The sequence below is a fragment of the Mirounga leonina genome, unplaced genomic scaffold, assembly GCF_011800145.1.
Source record: "Mirounga leonina isolate KUSES-001 unplaced genomic scaffold, KU_Mleo_1.0 Mir_169, whole genome shotgun sequence".
Classification (NCBI taxonomy): Eukaryota; Metazoa; Chordata; class Mammalia; order Carnivora; family Phocidae; genus Mirounga; species Mirounga leonina.
In genome coordinates this window covers 20906727-20932945 of record NW_023270431.1, presented here as the reverse complement: position 1 = coordinate 20932945, position 26219 = coordinate 20906727, and the positions used below count along the sequence as shown (strand labels likewise).

The window sequence follows — 26219 nt, the reverse complement described above, 5'->3', positions numbered from 1 at the left end:
CCCATGGTTGAGAAGGGAGGAAAAGGACGGCCGGGTCTGGCCCGGCATGCCTTAGGCTTCCGGTGACCTCTGGCCCTTTTCTGTCGTCCGCTCTCGCTTCCCAGCGTGCTCGCTCGCCCACTGCCTTCTTTCCCTCCCTCCGGTCTTCCTTCGCACGCTACCTGGTGACTGAAGCGCCCGCGACCAGCAGGGAGGCGGTGGCGGAGGACACTTGTCATGGCCGCCTCTAAGCCTGTGGAGGCGGCGGTGGTCGCGGCGGCTGCGCCCAGCTCCGGGAGTGGGGTGGGCGGCAGCGGCGCGACTGCGGGCCCCGGCACTGGGGGCCTACCGCGATGGCAGCTGGCGCTGGCAGTCGGGGCGCCCCTTCTGCTGGGCGCAGGTGCCATGTACCTGTGGAGCCGGCAGAGGCGGCGCCGGGAGGCTGGGGGCCGAGGCGACGCCGGCGGTTTAAAGCGCAACAGCGAACGGAAGACCCCAGAGGGCAGGGCCAGTCCGGCCCCGGGCAGCGGACATCCCGATGGCCCCGGTGCTCACCTGGAAATGGTGAGAAGCAGCCCTGGGCTATGAGGGTGGAACCCAGCGGGTGCAGCCTTTCCTTGACTAGCTGTGCGGGTCAGGGGGCTTCCCATCAGACGGAAGCTGCCTGGCAGCACATGGGTTTAGCACATTTCTGGCTGCCTTTGTAGGGATTGGAATAGCCCGAGGGCACAAGTTAGCGTCCTTCTTTGATAGTTTCCCCTTGGTTTCAGAAAAATACTTGCCTTTTTTTTCTCAGTGACACAGCATTTATCTCTGGCGTTTTGGGTACGGGGGACATTTGCAAATGTGAAGATTGTATTTAATTAGTGAAGGAAGCCAACTTGCATTTACGATTAGTACATTGTGGTTGACAGGAATTCTTGTGATTTCCAAGGCCTAGAACTTGATCCGTAATAACCTTTTAATAACGAGCCACCCCCGTTTTTTGAAGTCTCTTAGGGTAGGGGATAGGTAAATAGAGTGACGGTTGGCAGAGTGAAATGGTGTTAAGTAGCATTTGTTTTTTTATCTGTGGGAGTAAATTCTTAAACTTTTTTTTTTGGTAGAAGCGTCTTAAATTCATTTTTTAATTTTACCTGAAAATTTACATGATCAAGCCTGACATGCGTGATAAAGATTCTTTCATGTTAGGCCAAGTATCAGAGTATCTGGTGAACCGCTTTGCATGGTTTTGTTGAACCGACTGTTAAATCCTTTTGGTATCTGACAGCTGTGGGGAATAAGCCTGGCTGCATTTAACAATACTGGATGGGGTGGGGTGGAAGATTTTATTTGCCTCTTGGATTGTACAGTGGTAGTCCGACTAAATCAGAGTTCAGAGAAACCTTTGGTCAAATAACTCCCAGTCATTAAATACATTTGCAAGTCATTTCCACATTATATTATTCAGGTTAAAGACATGATTTTACTAAGTAGTCAAATTAGCTTTAAAGGAAATTTTGCTGTGGGAGTGAACTACCATAATTTAATGCCCACTATATGTCAGGCATTGTGCTAGGCTGTGAGAGAGCCAGATAGATAGTCTTTGTAATGGGAGAGTAAAACATAGCTTTTTTTTTTTTAATTTTTTTTTTTTAAGATTTTATTTATTTATTAGAGAGAATGAGAGAGAGCACGAGAGGGAGGAGGGCAGAGGGAGAAGCAAACCCCCTGCTGAGCAGGGAGCCCGATGTGGGACTCGATCCCGGGACTCCAGGATCATGACCTGAGCCGAAGGCAGTCGCTTAACCAACTGAGCCACCCAGGCGCCCAAAAACATAGCTTTTTTTTTTTTTTTTTAAATATAGAAAAGATGCAGTATGGTATGCTGGAAGAGCCCGTGGACTGTGAGAACTAGGAGATGTGTGTAGTGGACTCTCCAGCAAGTTACTTTGGGAAAGTCATTTTACCTCTCTGGTCTACTGTCATCCCCATACTATAAGTGGATTACAGTATTTTAGGTCTCTCATATCTTTTCCAGCCCTAAAAATTGTTGCCTCTGAGTGCTGCTAATGAGAGTGGTAATCGGAGAATTCTTTGAATTCGCACTTGTCTTATATCATTTTCATATGTCTGAAATTCTCTGGTCATTTCCTATTTCATTTTTTAGCTTAATTTTAATCAAAGAAGAATAATAGGGCGCCTGGGTGGCTCAGTTGGTTAAGCGACTGCCTTCGGCTCAGGTCATGATCCTGGAGTCCCTGGATCGAGTCCCGCATCGGGCTCCCTGCTCGGCAGGGAGTCTGCTTCTCCCTCTCCCACTCCCCCCTCTTGTGCTCTTTCTCTCTCTCACTCTCTCTCTCAAATAAATAAATAAAATCTTAAAAAAAAAAAAAGAATAATAAATGAATGAAAATACATAAAAGCTTTTAGTTCTATAATCACTAAAAATAAAAACAATTTTTATACATGAAACTTTTTGACTTTTTTTTTTGTTTTTTTTTGCAGTTTCAAATACTGCCCCATCTCAAATACCATTTGGTATTTGAATTTAGTATGCCATTGGTATAGAATTCAGCAAACTGTCTTTCAGATTTTAGATTTTCTTAAATCCCGTTTTTAGTTTTTCAGCATTGTCTGGGTCAAAAGTAATGATTTTTAAATTTGGGGGTGTTCTGTAGTTTTGTCAGAACAATTTTTTTAAGTTGCTGCTGTTAAAAATTAGACTTTATGATTGACTTGTATAACTTGAACTGCTTTAAAATGATTTATTGTTTTTGACCCAAAATAAAACTGAGCAAAAGACACTTAGGGTTGTTCACCTTCTAGAATTTGTGGGCCTATATTCTTGCTTTGAATTACCAAATTATTCTTCAGTAAAGCAACAGTTAAAAGTGTCTTTGCCATTTTTCTAAAGGAAATTTGTGTTTGATGGTGACTAATAAATACTGAAAGAATATATTTTTTTTAAAGGTTTTTTTATTTATTCATTCAAGACACAGAGATACAGAGAGAGAGAGAGAGAATATGAGCAGGGGGAGAAGCAGAGGGAAGGGGGAGAAGCAGAGGGAAGGGGGAGAAGCAGGCCCCCCGCTGAGCAGGAAGCCCGATGTGGGGCTCGATCCCAGGACCCTGGGATCATGACCTGAGCCGAAGGCAGACGCTTAACCAACTGAGCCACCCAGGCGCCCCCTGAAAGAATATTTTTCTGTCTTTTTTATAGTCTGGTCCTTAAAGTTATTATTAGACTATCTATATATAAGTGACCACCAGTTATTATTTATTTATTATCTGTGGTTGGAGAAATTGCTTTATATTTGAATAGCACCTTTAATTTGGCAACTTTAGTGGGTTTGGTAAATAAGAAAATCATTTGTTTCATTTGATGGAAAAACTGGCAGAATCCTGATGCCCTAACTGTTCTTTGCCCACCTGAGCAATAGCCGTAATTTTTAAGGGAATGAAGGAATGGACAAATAGTGTTTTTTCAGAGTTCAGTGAATAAAAGTCAGTGGTTTTTGTCTGTTGGCCGATGTTGCCTTATGTAAAATGAACCAATAAAATTATCTGGCCTGTGATTTTCGTGTGCAGTGTAGACTGTATCCATTTATCTTTTTTTCTGGCATAAACACTTGAAAGCAAAAGCAGAAATTCATATTTCTCTTTAAGTAATGGAGATTTTAGGATTTCACTAAAGAAAGGCATCAGATTGCAGTTGATAGCATCTGAGATTGAGGTACTTAAAGTATTAAATCATATTTCTTTTTCGCCCACTGAAAAACCTACCATGATGTGCCATTTTAACTTGAAGAATTACAGGTTTCCAAAGTTGGAAAGATTCTTTGAAGAGCACCTTATCCATAGGGCTTCTCAGTCTCTGGCCCTGAGTTATAGCAAGGGACTACCAAACCCACATACACACCAAGTAATGGTATTCTACACAGATAGATATCTTAGGCATTTCTTTTTTCAAACTTGGGATTTTTTGAAATGTGCATTTATTTAAAACTTCGTTGAGTATAGTAGCTTTTTATCCAGTTGTTTTTTAATCTGATGATAAAATATACAGTTAATTCTGGTATTCAAGTTTTTTTAAGGTTACACGGGAGTTATCCCACATGAAATGGTTAGAAACCACTAATCTAAGCACTCTAGAATGGGAAGGGAGAAATGTACTTAAACATTTTAATTAGGGGATCACAGACTGATTAACATGCTGTTTTCAGTCATTTTTGAAGTGAAGTAATTCTCTCCCCTTAAACGAGCTTCTAGTCATTTTTTAAAAATCGGGTTCACCAATGACATTCCTATATAACTAAGTCCAGTGAACACCTTTCAGTCTTTATCTCACTTGATCCTTGGCAATATTTCACATTGTCTTCTCTTAATTTCATCACTTTTCCTGTGGCTTCTGATATACTATATTCTGATTTTCTTTGCTTTTTAAAAATTTCTTTTTTTTTTTTTTAAGATTTTTTTTTTTTTTTTATTCATGAGAGACAGAGCGAGAGAGAAAGGCAGAGGGAGAAGCAAGCTCCCAAGGAGCAGGGAGCCTGATGCGGGACTTGATCCCAGGACCCTGAGATCATGACCTGAGCCGAAGGCAGACGCTTAACCATCTGAGCCACCCAGGCGCCCGCTTTTTAAAAATTTCTTGATACCTCCCTTGCTGATTGTTCTCGGTCTCCTTTCCAGGCTCTTTTCTCTGCCTCTTCCTTTTCATGATCTTCATGGTTCTATCATAAGCATTCTTATCTTCCACACCTTCACTAGATGCTTGCTTGCTCTACGGGAGTTTTATTTATCTCCTATACTGATAGCTCCCTAATTTCTTGTCTATAGCCTAGACCTCTCAAGAGGCCCAAATTTAAGGGGAATTTTTACTTCATTACTCCACAAATATTTCACATCCAGACTCCTGTTCTTCCTGAGAGTACCCCTTTTCTGTGTGCCTCATCTAACTAGTTTCCCAAGCCAGAGACTTGGCTGTCATCTTAACTTTCTGCCCGTTTTGTGTTTTCCACATCCAATCCAGGAAAACATCTAGAAAATTCTTAAGTCTGACTACTACTACATTCCCACTGCCATTACTTCTCAACTAAGTAACTGCTCTTCTCATTGTCTTCCTCTAATCCATTTTGTCACTGCTAGAATAAATCCTGACAGCCCCAGGCTTAAAATTCTTAAGTGGTGTTCAGTTCATTTCCTACAACATAAAGTTCAAACCCATCATCATTTAAGACCCTTAATGATCTTGATCCTGCTTACGTCTTCAGCTTTATGTCTTGACACTTCCTCATGTTTTTCGCCTTTGGCTATTCTGTGAACACTGCCCAATACTCCTACCTTCTCATCCTTCAAATCACAACATGTAGGTATTTTAACCTTTTCTGAAACCCTTTACCTGGGCATACCACTATGTGATTACATAACACCCTGAACTTTTCCCTTCCATAGCACTTACCACGTGGTACTAGAGTTACTTATTCATGTCTTTCCTACTATACTCTGGAATATGTGAAGGCTAGGACTGGCTCTGTCTTACTGTTGTATTCTCAGAACCTAATACAATGTTTGGTGCAAAGCAGAGGTTGAGTAAATGTGCCAGTGAAGCTTCATTCTTTGTAGATACATATATATATTTACATATATATGTGTGTGTGTGTATATACATATATATACATATATATAATGTGTGTGTGTATATATGTATATATACACATAATTCCACAAGTTGAATATTTTTTTCAGAATTCCAGCTTTCATTTTTATTCTACCAATCAATCCTAGAAGTTGGTATAACAGTCTTAAACCTTATTTAGGCATTCTTTTTCTTTTTCTTTTTTTTTTAAAGATTTTATTTATTATTTGACAGAGAGAGACAGCGAGAGAGGGAACACAAGCAGGGGGAGTGGGAGGGGGAGAAGCAGGCTTCCCGCAGAGCAGGGAGCCTGATGTGGGGCTCGATCCCAGGACCCTGGGATCATGACCTGAGCCGAAGGCAGATGCTTAACAACTGAGCCACCCAGGTGCCTCCTAGGCATTCTTTTTATAAATCACTTGATTTTGGATGAACTACAACCATAATCCTGCAGAAGCAGTGTTTGTACAAGTGGGTACTTAGGTAAAGAGTGCTCTGTACTACGATTGAGTTGGTGGGGTTGGTTGTAAATTTTTAAAATATAATACGGGAAAGGACTTTATTATTATTATCTCAGGTGTTTTCTTGTTATACTAGCTTTTATTCATATAAAAGTAACAATTGGTCGATAAAGTATTTTAAAAGATTGTTTCTCATGCTGTAAGTTTTCCACGGTTGATTGCTATTTTTAAGCTGAAATTCAAATTTTAAAATATGCTTTTGGAATTTGGTAAATTTAAGGGAATGAAACCATTGAGAAGAAACACTATCAAACTGCCTCACGTATATTTTAACTGGATATAAATGTGTAATTATGGGAATACTCATTTTATTTTCTTATACATAGATTCCAGTTCATTTCTTTTCACAGTGACTATATGTGATCCTCAGAATAATATTTTATAAATACTTGCTAAAAATTTACAGTGCGTTCTTATTGCCAAATGTAAATCATTGAAAGCTTTCTGTAATGTAGTCAATGTTACCATTGCAGGACTTGTTTTCAGAGGACTTTTTTTGGTCTCCTGAATTTCGTGTGTGTGTGTGTGTGTGTGTGTGTGTATGTTTTCAGAGGACTTTGGTCTCCTGAATTTCGTGTGTGTGTGTGTGTTTTCAGAGGACTTTTTTTGGTCTCCTGAATTTCGTGTGTGTGTGTGTGTGTGTGTGTGTGCCCTAAATAACCCTGTTGTTGTTTTTCCTTCTTGGAGTATTTTCCCAACTGTCCTTTGTCAGTCATTTTGTTCCACAGCAATCCCTGTAAGTAACCTTCACAGACTGTCAAACCTTGATTTTTTTTTTTTAACTTTGTATTCCACTAAATTTACTGGTATTATATTTCAGTATCTGTCGCTTTTGTCTTTAAATGTTAATTGTTTTCCAGAGTAGATATGTCTCTGCAAAGGTGTGGGGCAGATTCCTAGGTTTTGCCTCTTGTTTGACAAGTTCTAGCACAGTGTTTGTTGAAGAAAGGAGACATATATATTTACTTTTCTCATTGTTTCCTTTTAGATTTATTACCTGAGTTATTTGTTTTTAATTCTTGTGTCTTACCCAAATAGTTTTGGATGTGTGTATGTGTGTGTATGTATATATATATATGCAGTTGCTACTTTGGGCCTAATAATTTTCTGGTTATTTTACAATTTACTAATCACCTAATGTACATTTTCCTGATGTGAATTGGCGTTTCAGTTTTTTAAATCAGTAGTAATTCTGTAGAGAAGCTGCCAGTCTGTTTGTTTTTTACACTGCCCCTAGTATTCCTTCAGGATAAAGACTATCCTGTTGGTCGTTGTATAGTGGAGTTACATCAAATGTGCTTTTTAACTAGGGTGCCTGAGTGGCTCAGCTGGTTAAGCGTCTGCCTTCAGCTCAAGTTATGATCCCAGGGTTCTGCAGTTGAGCCCGCATCAGGCTCCCTGCTCAGTGAGAAGCCTGCTTCTCCTTCTCCCACTCCCCCTGCTTGTGTTCCTTCTCTCGCTGTGTCTCTCTCTGTCAAATAAATGGATAAAATCTTAAAAAAAAAAAAAAAAAAGAATTACTAAAAAAAATGCTTTTAACTAAAATGAATTCAGTTATAATTGCTTGGCTTAAAGAAAAAGATCTCATTGTGCTGATGATTGTCTTTTCATACAAAGACCTTTTGCTCTAGAGTCAGTACTGAGCAAGATATGATATCTGAATCTGTTTTCTTTGATTTAGTTCCAGAATGTGAATCTGAGTGTGATTCTAATGATATTCTTCATAAAACATGGATGATGATCCATGCAGTACAGAAGTATTGCTTGAATTTGAATCCTGCCTTAAGCAAATTAGTCTCTCTGGCCTTCAGTTGCTTTATATGTAAAATGAGGATAGTAGTAGCACCTACCCTGCGTCCCCAGTGGAGTACTCTGTTAAAGATTCTTCAAAAGTAATTTTGACAGTTGATTTTTGCTTAATGCATTAACTTCGGATTCCCTGTAACATTTGGCGCCAAATATTTGTTGAATTCATTTGCAGAATCACATCAAGTCATGGAGTTAACTCTCCTGGACAGTTATTATGAAGAGATGAAACTTAAAGTGTGGATGGAAAAAAACTAAGTTTTCTAGTAGACCATTTTAAATTATACTTTATGTGACATACTAGGCAGATGTAAATATCTTTTTCATAATTCATCTGTATTCTGACCAGTATTCACAGAGTTTGAATTTATGCCCATGTGTGGAAATTTAGTATATGGCTGAAGTAAAGTTTAGAGTCTTGTATGTAGGTAATAGTAGTGGAAAGTTATTGGAGGGTTTTGAGCAGGGAATGACATGATACAATTTACTTGTTAAAAAGAATTTTCAGATCAATTAGAAAATAATTTGTTGTAATAAATGCAGAGAGATGCATTTCCACAGAATTTTAGTGTAAAATATTACGGAATGTTCAGAACCTTAAAAAGACTATCCAAACCAAAAGTGATTTCCAGTAAGATAAATGGCTTTATAGTCTTTTAAATCTCCCTAGTAGCTTTTAGATATGCAAATAGACCATATGAAAGATACTAGCATTTCGAGATGTTCCCATTATGTTTTAGATCTGCAGATCTTCATTTCTCATTTATAAAATATGCTTTCAAAATTGTCTTTGGGCTTATTTTCTTTCTTTCTTTTTTTTTTTTTTTAAGATTTTTTACTTATTTATTTGAAAGAGAGAGTAAGAGAGAGCATGAGATGGGGGAGGGTCAGAGGGGGAAGCAGACTCTCCCCCGAGCAGGGAGCCCAATGCGGACTCGATGTGGGACTCAATCCCTGGACTTGAGGATCATGACCTGAGCTGAAGGCAGTCGCCCAACCAACTGAGCCACTCAGGCGCCCTGGGCTTATTTTCTAACTTCAATCTTTAATTCTGAAAGTTATTATTAAATAATAACTCGAGAATGTAGACTGGTGGTAGTGGGTGGGGAGTGACTGAAAAGTAGTACAAAGGATTCCTGTAGGATGGATTTAAAATCCCTCATAAAGAATTGTTAGTCGTGTGTTTTCTAATATAAACTTTTTTGTCCAGTGCATATATTTTCATTTCTGCCTGGTTTTCGCCTCAAAGCTTATGAAAATGGGTTTAGTTCCTGACACAGGAGAAGGTTGGCATTATGTTAGCCAGCTTTTTGTCCTAAATTTTATCAGTAGGCTGAAATAATTAGTTTTTCCGTACTGTCCTTGTTGTAATGCTATTCTTTCTCTGCATTTTTATTAATGAAGGGAAATAGTTGGACAGAAAGTAATGGGGCAGGCAGTGAGCTTAGGGTGATAGGGATGTTAACCAAGATTGTGCTCTCCGAAAATGTAGTTTGGTTGCTTTCTAGAGTGGCAGTGGAGGAGCACTGGAGGAAAATTGCGACTTGGTGATTTGCCTGTGTAATTTGGTCCTTTTCCACAGTGTCATTCAGACCATTGTGGGGGTTGGTTTTGGTTTTGTGGGGTTTTATTGTTTGGGGGCATGTTGTGGGGTTTTTTTGTTTGGTTATTTTTGTTTGTTTTTTACGGGAATAAGGAAAGGAAATTAATCAGACTCTGATTTTGGCCTTAGGAGTTAAAGAATTTTTTTTAAATTTTTTTTTTAAGTAATCTCTATACCCACTGTGAGGCTTGAAATCAGAACCCCAAGATCAGGAGTCGCACGCTCTAATAACTGAACCAGCTAAGCACCCAGGAGTAAAAGAATTTTTAATAATTTTAAAAGGAGCTATTATAAAACTTGACCAAGTGGAGGAAAATAGCTAATTGAAAGATTCACCTGATTGGTTTTAAGTTGATTTAGATTTTGCTGAATAAAAGTAAGAAGTGTCTATCCTAAGTAGAAGAAGGAGGCCTTGTGTACTCATTTCTCTGTTCTTTTAACTTGTCAGCCCTTGCTATGAATGCTTTTTCTGGTATTCTGTATGGTATTATTTAGCCTTAAACTTCTAGACAGGAAAGAGTTCACTGCTGTTTCTGCTAATGAAACAAGGTCAGTACCTCTGAAACAAATAATACATTATATGTTAAAAAAAAAAAAAAAAGAAAAGATAGTAAGAAGGGAAAAATGAAGGGGGGGGAAATAGGAGGGGGAGACGAACCATGAGAGACTATGGACTCTGAAACAAACTGAGGGTTCTAGAGGGGAGGGGGGTGGGGGGATGGGTTAGCCTGGTGATGGGTATTAAAGAGGGCAATTGAATGGAGCACTGGGTGTTATACACAAACAATGAATCATGGAACACTACATCAAGAACTAATGATGTAATGTATGGTGATTAACATAACATGATAAAATAAAATTAAAAAAACAAAAACAAGGTCATCACTCTATCCAGAAATGTTTTTTATGTAATCTGCAAATTTTCTTTAAAATACTAAATAAATCTTCAGTAAGTCTATAGTCAGATATACTTCTCACATGCTTTTAATATGCCACGTTGTTTTCTACATAAACAGTCCCTTGTGTTTAAGGATGTGTATTAGCCATGTTCTAAATGACTTAGAAACATTGTAAACTTTTTGCCAGAAATTGGAAGAATGTTTTTCTTGATATATAATGTCAGAAGTAACTGAGTTTCATTATTTTGAAGTTTTATTAGGCACATAAAGTGTGCCAAGTGTTCTTGGCAGATTGTTCCTTTTATCAGTATAACTGTCCTTCTGTGTTCCATCTGAGGCTTTTTAATGGTTATTTGTCTGATACTGCCTTCTTTTTCCTGGTATTTGCCTTCTGTAACTTTTTTTACATTCTTTTGACCTGTCACTTTGTTTTAGGTCATGCCTAATAGGCAGCATAGTTTTTTAATGTGGAGATTTAACCTTTTAACATTATTGTTATTAACATGTTTAATGATCCTGCTATATGTAAGCTGCTTTTTTGTTTCTTTATCCCCTCCTTCCTACTTGTATTGATCATTTGCCCCACTTTCGGGTTTATTTTTAGTGGTAAGGAAGTTGTACCACCTCTATTTCTGTTCTTGTGTTCAACCTTAAAAGCTAGTTTGGCTAGGTATAAGATTGTAAATTCAAGATAATCTTTCATCAGAACTTTAAGTTGTTACTTCATTGGTTTTTTTTAGTACCTCTTGTTTGTGACATCCTAACACCAGTTTGGTTCTTTTTCCTTTGTGGATCCTCTGTTTCTTCAGCCTAAAACCTTTCAGGATTTTTGTTGGGAGATTTCACTCTGATGTGTCTGAAAATGTGTCATTTCAGCTCCAGGAATTTTTCTAATATTTCCTTAAACACACCTTTCTGTGCCTCGCTTTCTAAACTCCAGATAGATACATGTTGGAACATCTGGATTTATACTCCATGTCATTTAACTTTTCCTCCAGACTTTTCACCTCCCTATCCTCTGTTTTCATTGCATTCTGGCAGATAGCCTTGGCTCTACCTTCTACTTGTTAATTTCCTCCTCAGTTATGCCCATTCTGATATGCAGTCCCGGGCCATCTATTGAGTTGATTCTAATAATCCTTTTTAACTTTCAAGATGTCTAATTGGTGCTCTGTAAAAGCAGACTCTTTTTTTATTTTATTTTTAGAGGGAGAGGGAGAAAGAGAGTCTTAAGCAGGCTCCACACCCAGCACAGAGCCCAACTTGGGGCTTGATCTCACTACCCTGAGATCATGACCTGAGCCAAAAACAAGAGTCAGACACTTAACTGACTGAGCCACCCAGGCACCTCAAAAGCAGCCTCTTTTTTAAATGCGATAGCCTCTTATTCCACTGATGTTAAAGTTTCTGTTCGCTTGGTTTATACTGCTTTTCTCAAATACTAGTTTCTATTTGAGTTGGGTGCCTCTCTCTCATGTTAGCAGTACTCGGCAGTGTGGTCTCTTGAAAGACAGACCAGGTATGCCTGTCACTTGTCTCTTGGGTTTAGTCGATCTTTACTCCTTCTGGATGACAGAGCCCTACTCCAGTGTGCCTTCTGCTTCTCTCAGTGGAGTGGGAGGACTCTTGAGGTTGCTTCAAATGCAGTTCTCCAGCAGTCAACTTGATAGTTGCCCTCCTATAGTCCACAACCACATAAGAGATTCCTGGTTGTCTACTATGGATGTTTTGTGCCAAGAATTTTCACTGTCAAAGCTTTCGGAAGATGATTAAGGCTTTGGACAAATGGTAGAATTTATATTCATCTTTTAATTTATTTGTGGTTTATTTGGTTCTTTTCATCCTCCTACATCCTAGTTTTAAAATACGTTCCTTATTGACACTAGCTGGCTTAAACTGTTTAATATTCTAAACTTAGGAGGTGCCTGGCTGGCTTAGTCTGTAGAGCATGTGGCTCTTGATCTCAGGGGTCATGAATTCAAGCCCCATATTGGGTGTGGAGCCTACTTTAAAAAAATGCATTAATATATCTGAACTTAGATAAATGCAGTTTCCAACAAATCTTTGCACACTATACTTTTTTTTTAATTTTTTTTTAATTTTTTATTTATTTATTTGAGACAGAGAATGAGAGACAGAGAGCATGAGAGGGAGGAGGGTCAGAGGGAGAAGCAGACTCCCTGCCGAGCAGGGAGCCCGATGCGGGACTCTATCCAGGGACTCCAGGATCATGACCTGAGCCGAAGGCAGTCGCTTAACCAACTGAGCCACCCAGGTGCCCCTGCACCCTATACTTTTAAAAAATAACTATAGGGGCGCCTGGGTGGCTCAGTCGTTAAGCGTCTGCCTTCGGCTTAGGTCATGATCCCGGGGTCCTGGGATCGAGCCCCGCATCGAGCTCCCTGCTCCGCGGGAAGCCTCCTTCTCCCTCTCCCACTCCCCCTGCTCGTGTTCCCTCTCTCGCTGTGTCTCCCTCTGTCAAATTAATAAAATCTTTAAAAAAAAAATAACTATAGTTGTACTCAGACTAAAGGAGAAGGGGAACAAAAGGTAGATAGGGGGGAAAAGCAGCAAAGAAAATGAAGCCAGAGTAAGGGATAAAAGAGCAGATAGAAAAAAAGGTTGCTATTTCATTTTCTGTTTGTGAATGAGATGCCCTAGGCCCTAAGTAACTTGGCTTTCACAGTTCCTATTAAGTTATTTATAAGGGCAGCTGCTTTTGCTTTTGCTTTGTCAGTGCTTACCTGTTGAAGACCTATAGATTCTTTCATAATCACATGTTTGTTAAAGCTGGATGATGCTGACAAAGTTTTGGGTAAAGACGTGCCACAAAGCTCTTGGACTTAGTAGCTAGAACCTGGATAACTGGAATTGTCTCCAGAATGCTTTCCAAATGTTGACTGAGGTATTCACAGCTGTCCTCGGTGGTAACCACCAACTCTTCCATATTGTACACATGAAGGATGTGCATTGAGTCCCCCAGGAAGATTCTGAGACAAAGATGGGAGTACAAAAAATGTACTGATGAACAAACAACAGATTTGGAATAATAATTACAATTAAAACACTAGCAAAGTGTTTCTAGTATCTGTTCTACACTGTTGACAAACAGCCTAAAAGAAAAATAGCAACACAATTGCTGGGTATTTACCCCGAAGATACAAATATAGTGATCCGAAGGGGCACATGCACCCCAATGTTTATAGCAGCAGTGTCCACAATAGCCAAACTGTGGAAAGAGCCTAGATGTCCATCAACAGATGAATGGATAAAGAAGATGTGGTATATATATACAGTGGAATATTATGCAGCCATCAAAAAATGAAATCTTGCTATTTGCAACAAAGTGGATGGACCTAGAGGGTATTACACTAAGCGAAATAAGTCAATCAGAGAAAGACAAGTATCCTAGGATCTCACTGATATGAGGAATTTCAGAAACAAGACAGAGGACCATAGGGGGAGGGAGGGAAAAATGAAACAAGACAAAACCAGAGGGGGAGACAAAACATAAGAGACTCAATCTCAGGAAACAAATTGAGGGTTGCTAGAGCGGTGGGGGGTGGGAGGGATGGGATGGCTGGGTGATGGACATTGGGGAGGGTAGGTACTATGGTGAGCACTGTGAATTGTGTAAGACTGATGAATCACAGACCTGTACCCCTGAAACAAATAATACATTATATGTTAATAAAAAAAATTTAAAAAGAAAAACAGCAACACACATGAATAAATCATTTTCAGAATAAGAAAGCTGTATGGTCAATAAACATGAAAAGATTTTCAGATTCATTAATAATGAGGAAAATGCAAATCAAAATAATACTGGAATATTACTTTAGATCATGGTTTTTCAATGAACTTGGACACTACTGACATTTTGGATCTGATAATTCTTTGTGTTGGGGGGCTGTCCTGTGCATTGCAGAATGTTTAGCAGCATCCCTGGTGTCTACCCACCAGGTTAACGATAGCAGCTACTCACCCCTGCCTCCTACGGTTGGATGATCAGAAATTGTGAAATGTGTCCTAACCAGTAAAATCACCCCTGATTGAGAACCCATTAGACTGGCAAAAATGAGCTATCACAACTCTTGCTGGCAGGAATGGCAGGAAAGTGGATCTTTACATTTAAAGTACTATAGCAATTTTTTTGAAATAAAAAATACATAAATTGTGGAATTTAAGAAAGAACACAGATGAACAAATGGAAAGGGGAAAAAGAAAAAAAAGGAGAGAGGGAAATAAGCCATAAGAGACTCTTAACGATAGAGAACAAACTGAGGGTTGATGGAGGGATGTTGAGGGGATGATAGGCTAAACGGGTGATGGGTATTAAGGAGGGCACTTGTGATGAGCACTGGGTATTGTATGTAAATGTTGAATCACTGAATTCTCGAAAAACCAGTTGCACTGTATGTTAACTGAAATAAAAACTTGTAATATGAAAAAAAATACATAAACCTTTGGCTTAGCAATCCTACTACTGAGACTTTATCCCATGAAGATACTTCTATGAAGCGACCTACATTATAAACAGCCACTCTACCTCCCCATTTTTCTTCTGTCAGTTTATCACTGTTTAATCACTGAATCTATTCCTGAGTATTGGTGTTATTTCCTGAGTATTGGTAAGTGTTATTTCCTCTCATTTTAGAACTCTCTTGATAGAGCCCAAGCAGCCAAGAACAAAGGCAACAAATACTTTAAAGCAGGAAAATATGAACAAGCTATTCAGTGCTATACTGAGGCGATCAGTTTGTGCCCTATAGAGAAGAACGCTGACCTTTCCACATTTTATCAAAACAGAGCTGCTGCCTTTGAACAGTTGGTATGTATCTTAGGTGTTTTTTTTTCTTCTTTTTGTTTTCTTTATTTGCATAGTGTTTCAGCTAATACCACCCAAATCTAATTAATTTTCTGAACAATTTCAATTATTTTGAAATTACAGACTTTTTGTTTTCACATCCTTTAATTACATAACTTTCTTAAGAACAGATTTTAGTTTTGCTGGTTACAAATATAACTATATATTAGATTTTATAAAATTAGATAATACAGGAAGCCACAGTTTCTGGTGAACCCATCCTTCTCAACAGTTTGAGGCTATTCAACCTTTTGTCTCCATATGTGGGGTGGTGGGGAGACCACATATTATTGTAACATATTCTTTCAGTTGCCACTGTATCTTGTGCAGTTTTTATTCACACATGCAAATTTGTCATTCTTTCTGAAATGCTATATATAGTAGTAGCTGTTGTATAGATGGATACTGAGAACAGCTTCCTATTGATGAACATTTGGATTGTTTCCTATTTTACCTATTGCATTCAATGTTTGAGTAAATATTTTCATAAGTATTTTTTTTGCATACTTTTGGGAGGATAAAATTCAAGAATAAAATTCTAGAAATGGAAATATAAAGAAATTGTATCAATACCTACTCCAAACAATAATATATGAATATGCTTGTTTTCTATCGTTCTCACTGACTTATATTATCAGTCTTAATAATATTTGCCATTTTGGTAGGAGAAAAATACTGTCTCTCATTGTTTTAATTTACACTTTTTAAGATGTTGCTAAAGTTGACCGTCCTTTTCTGTGGTTATTGGGCAATTTTATTCTCCGCATTTATTTGTTCAAATTTTATGGACCATCTCCTATATGGAAGGTTACTATAGTATGAGCTGGGTTTATAAAAGCAAACAGTTATGCATAGAGTTCAAGGATAGCTAAACAATGAACTACTAAATGACATCTTCATAAATGCTTTAAAGAATTAACCTGATCTATAACAGAGGAATGACTGGAGGTGGGGTTGGTACAAATAGTAGAGAAGACGGTGTTAAAAATAGAGGAAACCGTATGTGTAATTGATCTGAGGCAGGAAAAGAGTTCGGTGTGATTATAAAGGATCCTGGAGTATAGAGATTCAACTGGAGAGGTAGCAGAGGGCAGATGAGACAAAGCCTTGCAAAGGTAAAGAAATTGGATTTGATTCTGAGTGTAATGGGAAATACTTAAGGATATTAAGTAGGGCAGGAACATCCTCTAAAATTGCTTTCAATGTTCTGTCAAGAATATATTAAAGGGAGGCAAGAGTGGAGACAGGGAGACCAAATAAGGATGCTGTTGTAGTAGCCTAGGTAAAACATGAAAGAAAGCTGAGACCAACAACTTGCTGTTGTATTGGATGTGAAGGATAAAGAAAAGCAGGAATGTTAATAACGGTAGAATGGGCAAGGAGTGAGACAGCTAAGTAGAAGTTGAATTAGAAATGTCTCTATTTTAAGGAGAGTGGTTTGGGCTAAAGAGACCAATCTGAGAGCCATCTAATTTTAGATTTTATATAATGCCAGGACAATAGATGTAATCACCTAGGGAGAGAGAGTAGAGATGAGGCCAAGAGTGTTCCACTTGTAGGACTCAGGTGGAGGGGAAGAATTTAGCAAAGGAAACTGAGAAGGAGCCCACATTGAGGTAAACAGAAATCAAGTAGAGTGGCTGTTCTTTGGAGGTTTGGCAATAAAGAGGAGCTGAGAAATGGGGTAGTAGCTGCAGGGAATTATGGAATCAAAAGAGGATTTTTAAAAGTTGGAAAATACTAGAGTGAGTGTTTTTATGCTCATGGGAATGCTTCAGTAGAGATGGAGATTGATGCAGAGGAGAAATAGCTAACAGAGTGAAGTCCTTGAAGTGGGGGCAGTATGGATCCAGATCACAAGTAGAGGGGTAGCCTTTGATGAAGAGGGGCACTTCCTCACTTTTAACAGCAGGGAAGGAAATGATATGAACACAGAGATGCAGGTAGGTTTGTAGATTTTGTGGTAGAAAGATCACCTAAGTAGGTCCTTTGCCTGTTTTTGAAAATCAGGTTGCTTTTCTTTATTACAAGTATTTATATGAGCTGTTATAATATATTGTGGATATTAACTCTTTATGTATTGGGAATATTTTTGTGTGTTATGGGACTCTTAATACTCAGCCTGTTAAGTTTCCAAAACTGATTTCTCTTGAACAGTGCTTCCTTTAGTGTGACTTTTTTTAATACTTTCAATTACAGCAAAAATGGAAAGAGGTGGCACAAGATTGTACAAAGGCTGTTGAACTTAATCCCAAATATGTGAAAGCTCTCTTTAGACGTGCAAAAGCCCACGAGAAGCTAGACAATAAGAAGGAATGTTTAGAAGGTGAGGGTATTTTTGTGTTTACATATGAAAATTACTAAAGGCTTTATAGTCATTGGTAAATTTATATGAAACTCTGCTTGTGAGTAGAGAAATCACTTGTATTTAAAAGTTAGATTCTTCCCCACCTGAGAATTTGTTTCCTAGTTTAAATTGAGATTGCTGATACTTGAGTATTGTCTCTCTTCTCAGTTATGGAATTTAGTATTAAGATTTGAAGTTTACATCCCATACATTTTTAACTTGGCAATTAATGAGCCTCAGTGTAATTCCATGAATAAGAAATCAGAAAATAGGTTTTAGGTAAGTGATAGTGTTGCTAAGAATCTGCATGTTTTCAGTGATTTTCCTAAATAAATATGAAATAATTTTAAGATGAATCATTAAAGAAAACATTTGGTTTTTGCTCTTGACATTTTCAAACATGATTTTATACCTGATTGGAAATTATGTAGTTGGTACAAAGCATCAAGTGAATTTGCCGTTCTTAGTGAATACTGCAAATATTCTGCGGCCTCTAATTGGCCATATTTGCTTCCAAAACTTCAATTAGAATATATAGACCACTGGCTTTTAAAGTATGTTTTTGTAGGTGACATGGCGCTAAACCAAAGTGTGATTTAGACAAGCTAACTCTGCTAAAATCAATAATCAGATTTTGCCATAATTATTTTTTTAAGTAACATTATTTAAAAGGAAAAAGCCATTTTATTTTTAAAATTTGGATTACCAAGTGAGGATGGTTTAGAGAATGGTTTTTTGAAGTTTTGTGGTGTCGTGTACTTTGGTTGTGGGTGGAAGGACGGTTGCTTTGGAAAAGAGAATTCTGAGTTTTCAGCCAGCCCTGGAAGTTACTAACAGTTAATAATCGGTAGAAAGGAGGTTAAGTGGATTTTAGATAGGAGGAATGGGATGGGAAAAAGACATTGATATTGGCATTAGCCAGGTTATCAGAGGAACACACAGCCAATTGACTTGTTTGGAGGATTTGGTATTTTGAGAAACTGAATTCAGAAAGAGTGGGAACAGCTAGTGTTTGAGTATTCTGAAAGGTTGAGAGTTTAAGGAACCACTGATCTTTTAAATGTGAAACCACCTTATCTTGAGCTGTGGCATAACCAGATGAAAATGGTATTTTGCAGCAGATTTAATTGAGAACTCTTGGCCAGATGGCTTTGGACACAAGGAATAACTCTGAGGCCTATAAAAAGAATCAGACATGAGAGAGCCACATTTCACTGATTTGGCCTCTAGGTACTGGCCAGAAGAGAATCTTCCTGGATTCCTTGTTTATTTACTATGTAGAATGTGAGAGTGGTGAGAAGCATCACAAACCATGCAGTATAGTCCCTTGGATTTCACAGGTGAGGAAAGTGAATAACCAGAGAAGTGGAATTTCTGAGCTTTGAGTTCGGTTATAGAGTATATAAAACTAAATGTTGAACAGAATCAATTTATTGGAAATGAAATTGATAGCTACATCAGGCTATCAGTTTCGCTTGGCTTTCTGTGGTAACACTGTGCCCATTTGATGCTGCTGATCATCTTTGCAATAATTTTATACTTTTATTTTTTCCATCATTTCTAGATGTCACTGCTGTGTGTATACTAGAAGGGTTCCAAAATCAACAAAGCATGCTGTTAGCTGATAAGGTTCTTAAACTTCTTGGAAAAGAGAAAGCCAAAGAAAAATACAAGGTAAGTCTGAGTTGGTCAGTAGAGGGAATATACATTATGAAGGGTCATTTTTAATTTACACTGCTTAAACTTGGATGTGATAGTAATGGTAACTGAAATTAGATCTGGATTATAGTCTTTTCCTGTGATCTTAGGCTTTTGTGGCTTATCTTTTCAAAATAAGAATGTAGGCTATATCCAATATGGTATCTGGAGAATACTGAAAGAATTCATCTACATTAGGGGTCACCAAACAAGGCCTATGGGCCACATCCACTCTGCCATCTGTTTGTGTAAGTTATGTTTTACTGGAACACTGCCCTCAGACATTGTTTTTAAAAAGGCTGCTTTTTTTTTTTTTTTAAAGATTTTATTTATTTATTTGACAGAGACAGAGATAGCGAGAGCAGGAACACAAGCAGCGGGAGTGGGAGAGGGAGAAGCAGGCTTCCCGCAGAGCAGGGAGCCCGATGTGGGACTCGATCCCAGGACCCTGGGATCATGACCTGAGCCGAAGGCAGACGCTTAAAGACTGAGCCACCCAGGCGCCCTAAAAAGGCTGCTTTTTAAGCTAAAACAGCAGAGTGGAGTGGTTGTGACGGAGACTGTATGGCCTGCAAAGCCTAAAATACTTACTATCTGGTCTTTTACAGGAAAAATTTGCCAACTCCTATCTATATCATTAAAGTTTTTAAAGATATAAAATATAAATTGGCACTGGTTTTAGGCAGTCTGTAACAGATGACTTAATTCAAGAACATTTATTGAACAAAGCAATTTTAGAAGGGTGGGTAGATATGGTCCTTGCCCTTACAGAATTACAATTTAGTGAGAGAGACCATTAGTAAGTGTAAAAGGCATGATATGGTGAAGTGTCATGGAGGGATATAAGTAGGTGCCATGGGACTACCACAGGCATCACTAAATTTCACTGGAGATTTTTTGCTAAACTTCAGTAATGTCAAGTCAATTGTTCCTTTTTTCTTTAAGATTAACTTTTCTCTTAAATTGATTTTAATAAGCTGTGTGTTTTTTTAATTTTGCACTCCTGAATATTCACTGAGTTAAACAGTTAAAACGGGTTTCTTCACTGCAGGACTTTCATGTGCTAGGATATATTGTGAATCTCCAAGAGGAATGTAGCTGTAGTTGTTCTCAGTCTCTTTAAACTCTGGAACCCTTTTTTCCCTTGATCATTTCCTAGAACAGGGGTTCCGCAAAACACTGTAAGTACCATGTAATAGTCTCACAACCTCAAAGGAGCCTCGTTTCCTTGTGTATATTTATATAATGTTATTGTTGAGTGATTATACTGGTTGGACTTCCTGGGTGGTAAGAAAAATATAAGATAACCCACATTTACATAGGTTCCAAATCAGTTTCCATTTACATTTTCTTTTTTTTTTTAAGTTTTTATTTAAGTAATTTTTCCACCCAACATGGGGCTCGAACTCACAACCCCAATCAGGAGACACATGCTCTTCCAACTGAGCCAGCTACGTGCCCCTCCACTTATATTTTCTAATCTGTTTGTATGCCACCTTTGTGGCACAAAATCACAAAATACTTTTTTACATTATTTTTATTTTTTTAATTTATTTATTTATTATTATTATTTTTAAAGATTTTATTTATTTATTTGAGACAGATAGAATGAGATACAGAGAGCATGAGAGGGAGGAGGGTCAGAGGGAGAAGCAGACTCCCTGCCGAGCAGGGAGCCCGATGCAGGACTCGATCCAGGGACTCCAGGATCATGACCTGAGCCGAAGGCAGTCGCTTAACCAACTGAGCCACCCAGGCGCCTCACATTATTTTTATTTTTACAAGAACCCTGTAAGATAAATAAGGCAAGTATTTTTATTGCCATTTCGGAGATGAGAAAACTGAAAATGACGTGTACAAGGTCACATGGCTAATAAATGGCAGAGCTAGAATTTGTATCTTGTTCCTTTGATACTTAAGTCCATTACTTACATTGTTTTCATTTTAAATTTGTAATTCTCTGTGGAAGGCAGGGAGGTGCCTTTTCCAAGCTGAAATAGTAAACTAAAAGACATTAATGATTTACTTAGCCTTCAGTGACTGCTATTTAAAGTGGAAAATGATTGCCACTGTATATTCCTATGCAGAGTCTTTAGTGAAATACTGAAGTTAAGCAGACTTTTTACTTGATGGGTGACCATTTGATTTAAAATATTAACTTGTATAATCCTAAATTAAGACATTGAATCTCTTCCAAAAAAATATGGGTTTCCCCTTAGATTTCCTGTTGTTGTCTTCTTTCCCAATTTCATCTATCCTAGATTAGGTCATTTACTTACAAAGCCAAATTCCCTTTTTCTTTCCCCTCCTTCAAATACAAAGGCATTAAATCTACCAAAATAACAGAAATGGTATTTGTTACGCATACAATCTAAAATATCATATTTCAATTTAAAAATCTTTTGGTTAAATTTTTAAGCTAAAGGATCCAAAATATATGATAAGAGCCTTATGGCCATGTTATTCCCTCTACCCTCTTTAAAACTTCATCCTAATCAGACTAAAAGGAGAAATAAAATACTTCTATAATTATGAATCAGATTGCCATGTCAAAAGTGGTAATTTAAATAAGAAATGTGATTTCATTCAGACTTTCAGTGGCATTTACTATAATGGAGATCTTCAGATGCAATACAATTAGAGGACAGATGAAAGCCCGTGGTAGATGGACTTAACATTACAGCACCTGTGTAAGATGTGGTCTTGAATGGTTAATTAAGATGCTGATCTTCTAGGACAGAGACCAGAGGGAGATAATTTTATTTTTTTATTACATTTTTAAGATTTGATTTTTAAGTAATCTCTGCACCCAGTGTGGGACTCAAACTTATAACCCCAAGACCAAGAGTTACACTCTGTACTGACTGAGCCAGCCAGGCATACCAGGAGATAATTTTTAACTCATCAGCTATTTGCCTCCTGTGTTACACATTTCACCTTTTTAACTTTTAGTGAGTAGTAGGGGTTCTTGATCCTTTACATCTTTGGAGAGGGGAAGTGTCATTTAATATTTATTTATTTATTTATTTATTTAAGAGAGCTTGAGTGCACGTGTGTGTGTGTATGTGTCGGGGAGGGGGAGGGGCAGAGGGAGAAGGAAAGAGAGTCTTAAGCAGACTCTACACTCAGCTCAGAGTCCAATGTGGGGCTCGATCTCATGACCCTGCGATTATGACCTGAGCCAAAACCAAGAGTCAGATGCCTAGCCAACTGCACCACCCAGGAGTCCCAGGGAGGTGTCATTTAAAGCCTGCTTTGAACAGCTGGGATGGGTAACTCTACCTATTCCACTATCTCTTGTCCTGTCCTGTGGTTTGGAGCCTAATAATCTTCAGTTGTTTGAGAATGAGATTCCAGTTTTTACAGCAGTCATTCTCACTGTTGTACAAATGTACGTGCTTCTTTGGTCAGTGTTTTCTCATTTTGATATATTTAAACATGATTAAATTTCAGAATCGTGAACCTCTGATGCCATCTCCCCAGTTTATCAAATCTTACTTCAGTTCTTTCACGGATGATATAATTTCTCAGCCCATGCTTAAAGGAGAGAAGTCTGATGAAGATAAAGACAAAGAAGGAGAGGCTTCAGAAGTTAAAGAAAAGTAAGTGTATCAAGCATAATATCTATATAGTCCTACATGATATTCTCAAGAGGATTCCCAGTGAGTAGAGTGGTTGACTATATTGGAACAGGGGCACTAACTTGAAAAGTATCATGTAGCTCAACATCCAAATGTTTTAGTGCAGGGAGGTTTATAAACTATGAGGTGCTTAGGCGTGCCCTGAAGAGTGACTTTCTTCAGAGTTTTTTCTTTGTTTTCTGCTTGCCTACCCATTCTTTGGGCTTCTTGTGTTTGTTCCTATAGAGAATTGAAACCAAAGTACAAAATGCTATGTTTACAACTAGAGATCAAGTGATGTGATGTGGTATGTAAGTCATCTAGTCTGCTTATCCATTTATATTGTGTTTTGGTATTAAAACTAGCTCTCCTTTCTAAGAGAAGGTTCACTATTGCTACCAACATGCCATTTTTTAATGAGTTCTGGAAAAATGGGAGTATTGTTCCTGTAGCAAAGCATAGTTTTGCATCTGTAGCATATTGGAAAGTTTGAGGAAAGATTGCTTTTGATTTGTATCTCCTAATTTTTCAACCATTGTTGGCCACCTTTTAAGGGAAGATACTATGCATAATTGTACCAAGATACTCAAATTTTAGTTAGTTGATACACAGTCTTTTCAGAAAATGTAGTTGAGAAGTAGTAAATGTTTAAGATAATGCCAATAATTTCCTCTTCAGGTTAGGGAATAGTCCTTGCTAGAAAAACTACAATGAAGTTAAAATGCAGGGAATATTAGAATGTAATGATTAATTAAGATAAATTAAGAGAGTTCATAAGATTTTGACTGATACAGCCTAAGTTACTTGCCAGTTTTCTGTACTCAGGATATATAACAAATGAAATGAGAAAATATACTCTAACTTATTGAGCCTTATATTTGTAAGACCCCTTAGAGGTTAGCTAGTATAAATTTCCTTTTCAGGTCAAAAAAAATCCCTTCTACAGGCATCCTCAATAAAAGTTATCATCTTAGAAGAATAATGATGTTGTGGCCACTGTATTTTAAAAAGTAGGAAAGGGTGTGTTTTTGTAATGCCCCCCCCTTAATAGAAGAATCTTCCTTTAAATTTGCTTCTTTGATATTTCCACCTATTCATTCTAGGTCTGTTTATTTAGGTGAAACAACAGCTTCTGGATGAGAGCCCTTCAGATAATTCTCTGCCTCCAGTCTTGCTCTTCTGTAGTGTGTTTTCCACAACATAGAGTGTTCTTTACCAAGTACAGATTGGGTCATGTCTCTTCCCTTGGCTTCTGTCACCTAAACTTAATTATCTCTTCTCTTTTCTTTCTGTTGATCATAAAATAACTTGAGTGACATCAGTGTGCCATATGTATGAAGGTGAATAAGACCAGATCCTTGTCCATGTTGCAGATCAGTCAGTCATTAGCTCATTTTTTATCACATCTAAATGCCGAAGCCTGGGCAGTAACCCTAGGTTTCTGCTGTTGACTCTGTTAACCTTTTTCCAGGACATCAAGAAAAATCCCAGTCCACACCAGGAATCCTAATCTGTTATTTCTTTCCCCACTATCCCATTCCAGTCCTACACTGGAATGTTAAGGGGAAGTGGACAGTTGCTTAACTCTAGTAATACTAAGTGTGGCAAGTTTCAGCATTTGATCCTTTCATAGTAAATAATTTCCTATGTTCATTTTTATTTTCAGTTCTGGATATTTAAGGGCCAAACAGTATATGGAAGAAGAAAACTATGATAAAATAATAAGTGAATGCTCAAAAGAAATAGATGCTCAAGGCAAATACATGGCAGAAGCATTATTACTACGAGCCACCTTCTACCTGCTTATTGGCAACGCCACTGCGGCCAAACCAGATTTAGATAAGGTCATCAGTTTGAAAGACGCTAATGTGAAGGTACATTTTAAAATGTGTGTGTGTGTGAAAAGAATTAATTAAAAGAATGGGGCTTGTATTACAGGTTTTGCCAAGTTTTTCACATTGCAGTTACCATTTTCCAAAAGACTGTTTTTATTTTGGAAGCAACTACACCTAATGATGATTTGGTGCAGCGAAACTGAAACGTAAATATCAGTGATGTTTATCTTTAGCCAGAAAAGAAATTTTTGTCTTTTTTCTATGGCATCTGGTAACTTCAGCTTCCTTTTAAAGCCACTGCCTACTGTATTATACTATATTTAGATCAGGGGAAGGGTGATATAGTAATGCTATAGGTAGTACTGTAAATAACATACAATAGGTAGTACAAGATTATAAAATACATTTAATAAAATAAACACATTTAATAATTTGAAAGATTTTATGTTACATGAATTAAAAAACGGGTTCTAAAAATATGATATAGATATATACTGAAATATACCAAAAGTTTCTATAGTTGTGTGGTTGGAACAGCTTTTTAGGTGTACATAATTATTTTCATAATTAAGATTTAGGGGGATCTGAATATATGAGCCTTCTACTCAGTGTTTTAATAAGACAGAGCTTAGCTACCAATTAATTTACTAGTTAACATTGTGATTTTGGTTTTCGTTTCCCTATGGCTAATGATGCTGAACATCTTTTCATATTCTTACTGGCCATTTGTATATATTCTTCGGAGAAAGTCTATTCAGATCTTTGACATATTTTTAAATTGGGTTCTGTTGTTGAGTTCTGTATATATCCTGGATAAAAGCACCTTATCGGATACATGATTTGGATGCCTTACTAGTTAACATCTCTGTGGCCTGTTTCCTCACTGAATTAAGTGAATTCTCGCTTTTTTGCCCTCCAAATGAATCATTCATGTATTTTGTGGAAAAGTTGTTTTCAAGGCCTAAGTATTTGTTAATAAACTATCTTTTTTTTTTTTTTTTTAAGATTTTATTTATTTGAGAGAGAGAGAATGAGAGAGAGCACATGAGAGGGGGGAGGGTCAGAGGGAGAAGCAGACTCCCTGCCTAGCAGGGAGCCCGATGCGGGACTCGATCCAGGGACTCCAGGATCATGACCTGAGCCGAAGGCAGTCGCTTAACCAACTGAGCCACCCAGGCGCCCAATAAACTATCTTAACCTCTTGTGAACAAAAGGTGTTATGACTGTTAAAAGTTCCTTTCAAAATGAGGTTTTCAAATTGAAGATACGCCCGTAATACAATTTTTAATTTCCTACTGATTACAAATATGTTCTGTTTTTGTTATAATTGTGGGGGCATTCTTATTTGTTTCATTGAAAGAAAATTTACATGTACTTTTGCTCAAAAAATTTTTTTGGAGAAGAAACCTATTTCTTGCTTTCAT

The 26219-nt window shown here is 37.7% G+C and overlaps 1 protein-coding gene across 1 annotated transcript in view; it reads left to right on the top strand.

Moving 5' to 3' along the window:
- The first annotated feature begins 43 nt into the window (after window positions 1–43).
- Window positions 44–26219, top strand: part of TOMM70 (translocase of outer mitochondrial membrane 70) — a 38139-nt gene continuing 11963 nt past the window's right edge. Inside the window, exons 1-6 of the mRNA XM_035015235.1 lie at window positions 44–543; window positions 15086–15259; window positions 17495–17621; window positions 19207–19316; window positions 22794–22942; window positions 24627–24834. Coding sequence (XP_034871126.1) covers window positions 217–543; window positions 15086–15259; window positions 17495–17621; window positions 19207–19316; window positions 22794–22942; window positions 24627–24834 — 1095 coding nt within the window. The 5' untranslated portion in view covers window positions 44–216. The remainder of the gene's footprint in view (window positions 544–15085; window positions 15260–17494; window positions 17622–19206; window positions 19317–22793; window positions 22943–24626; window positions 24835–26219) is intronic.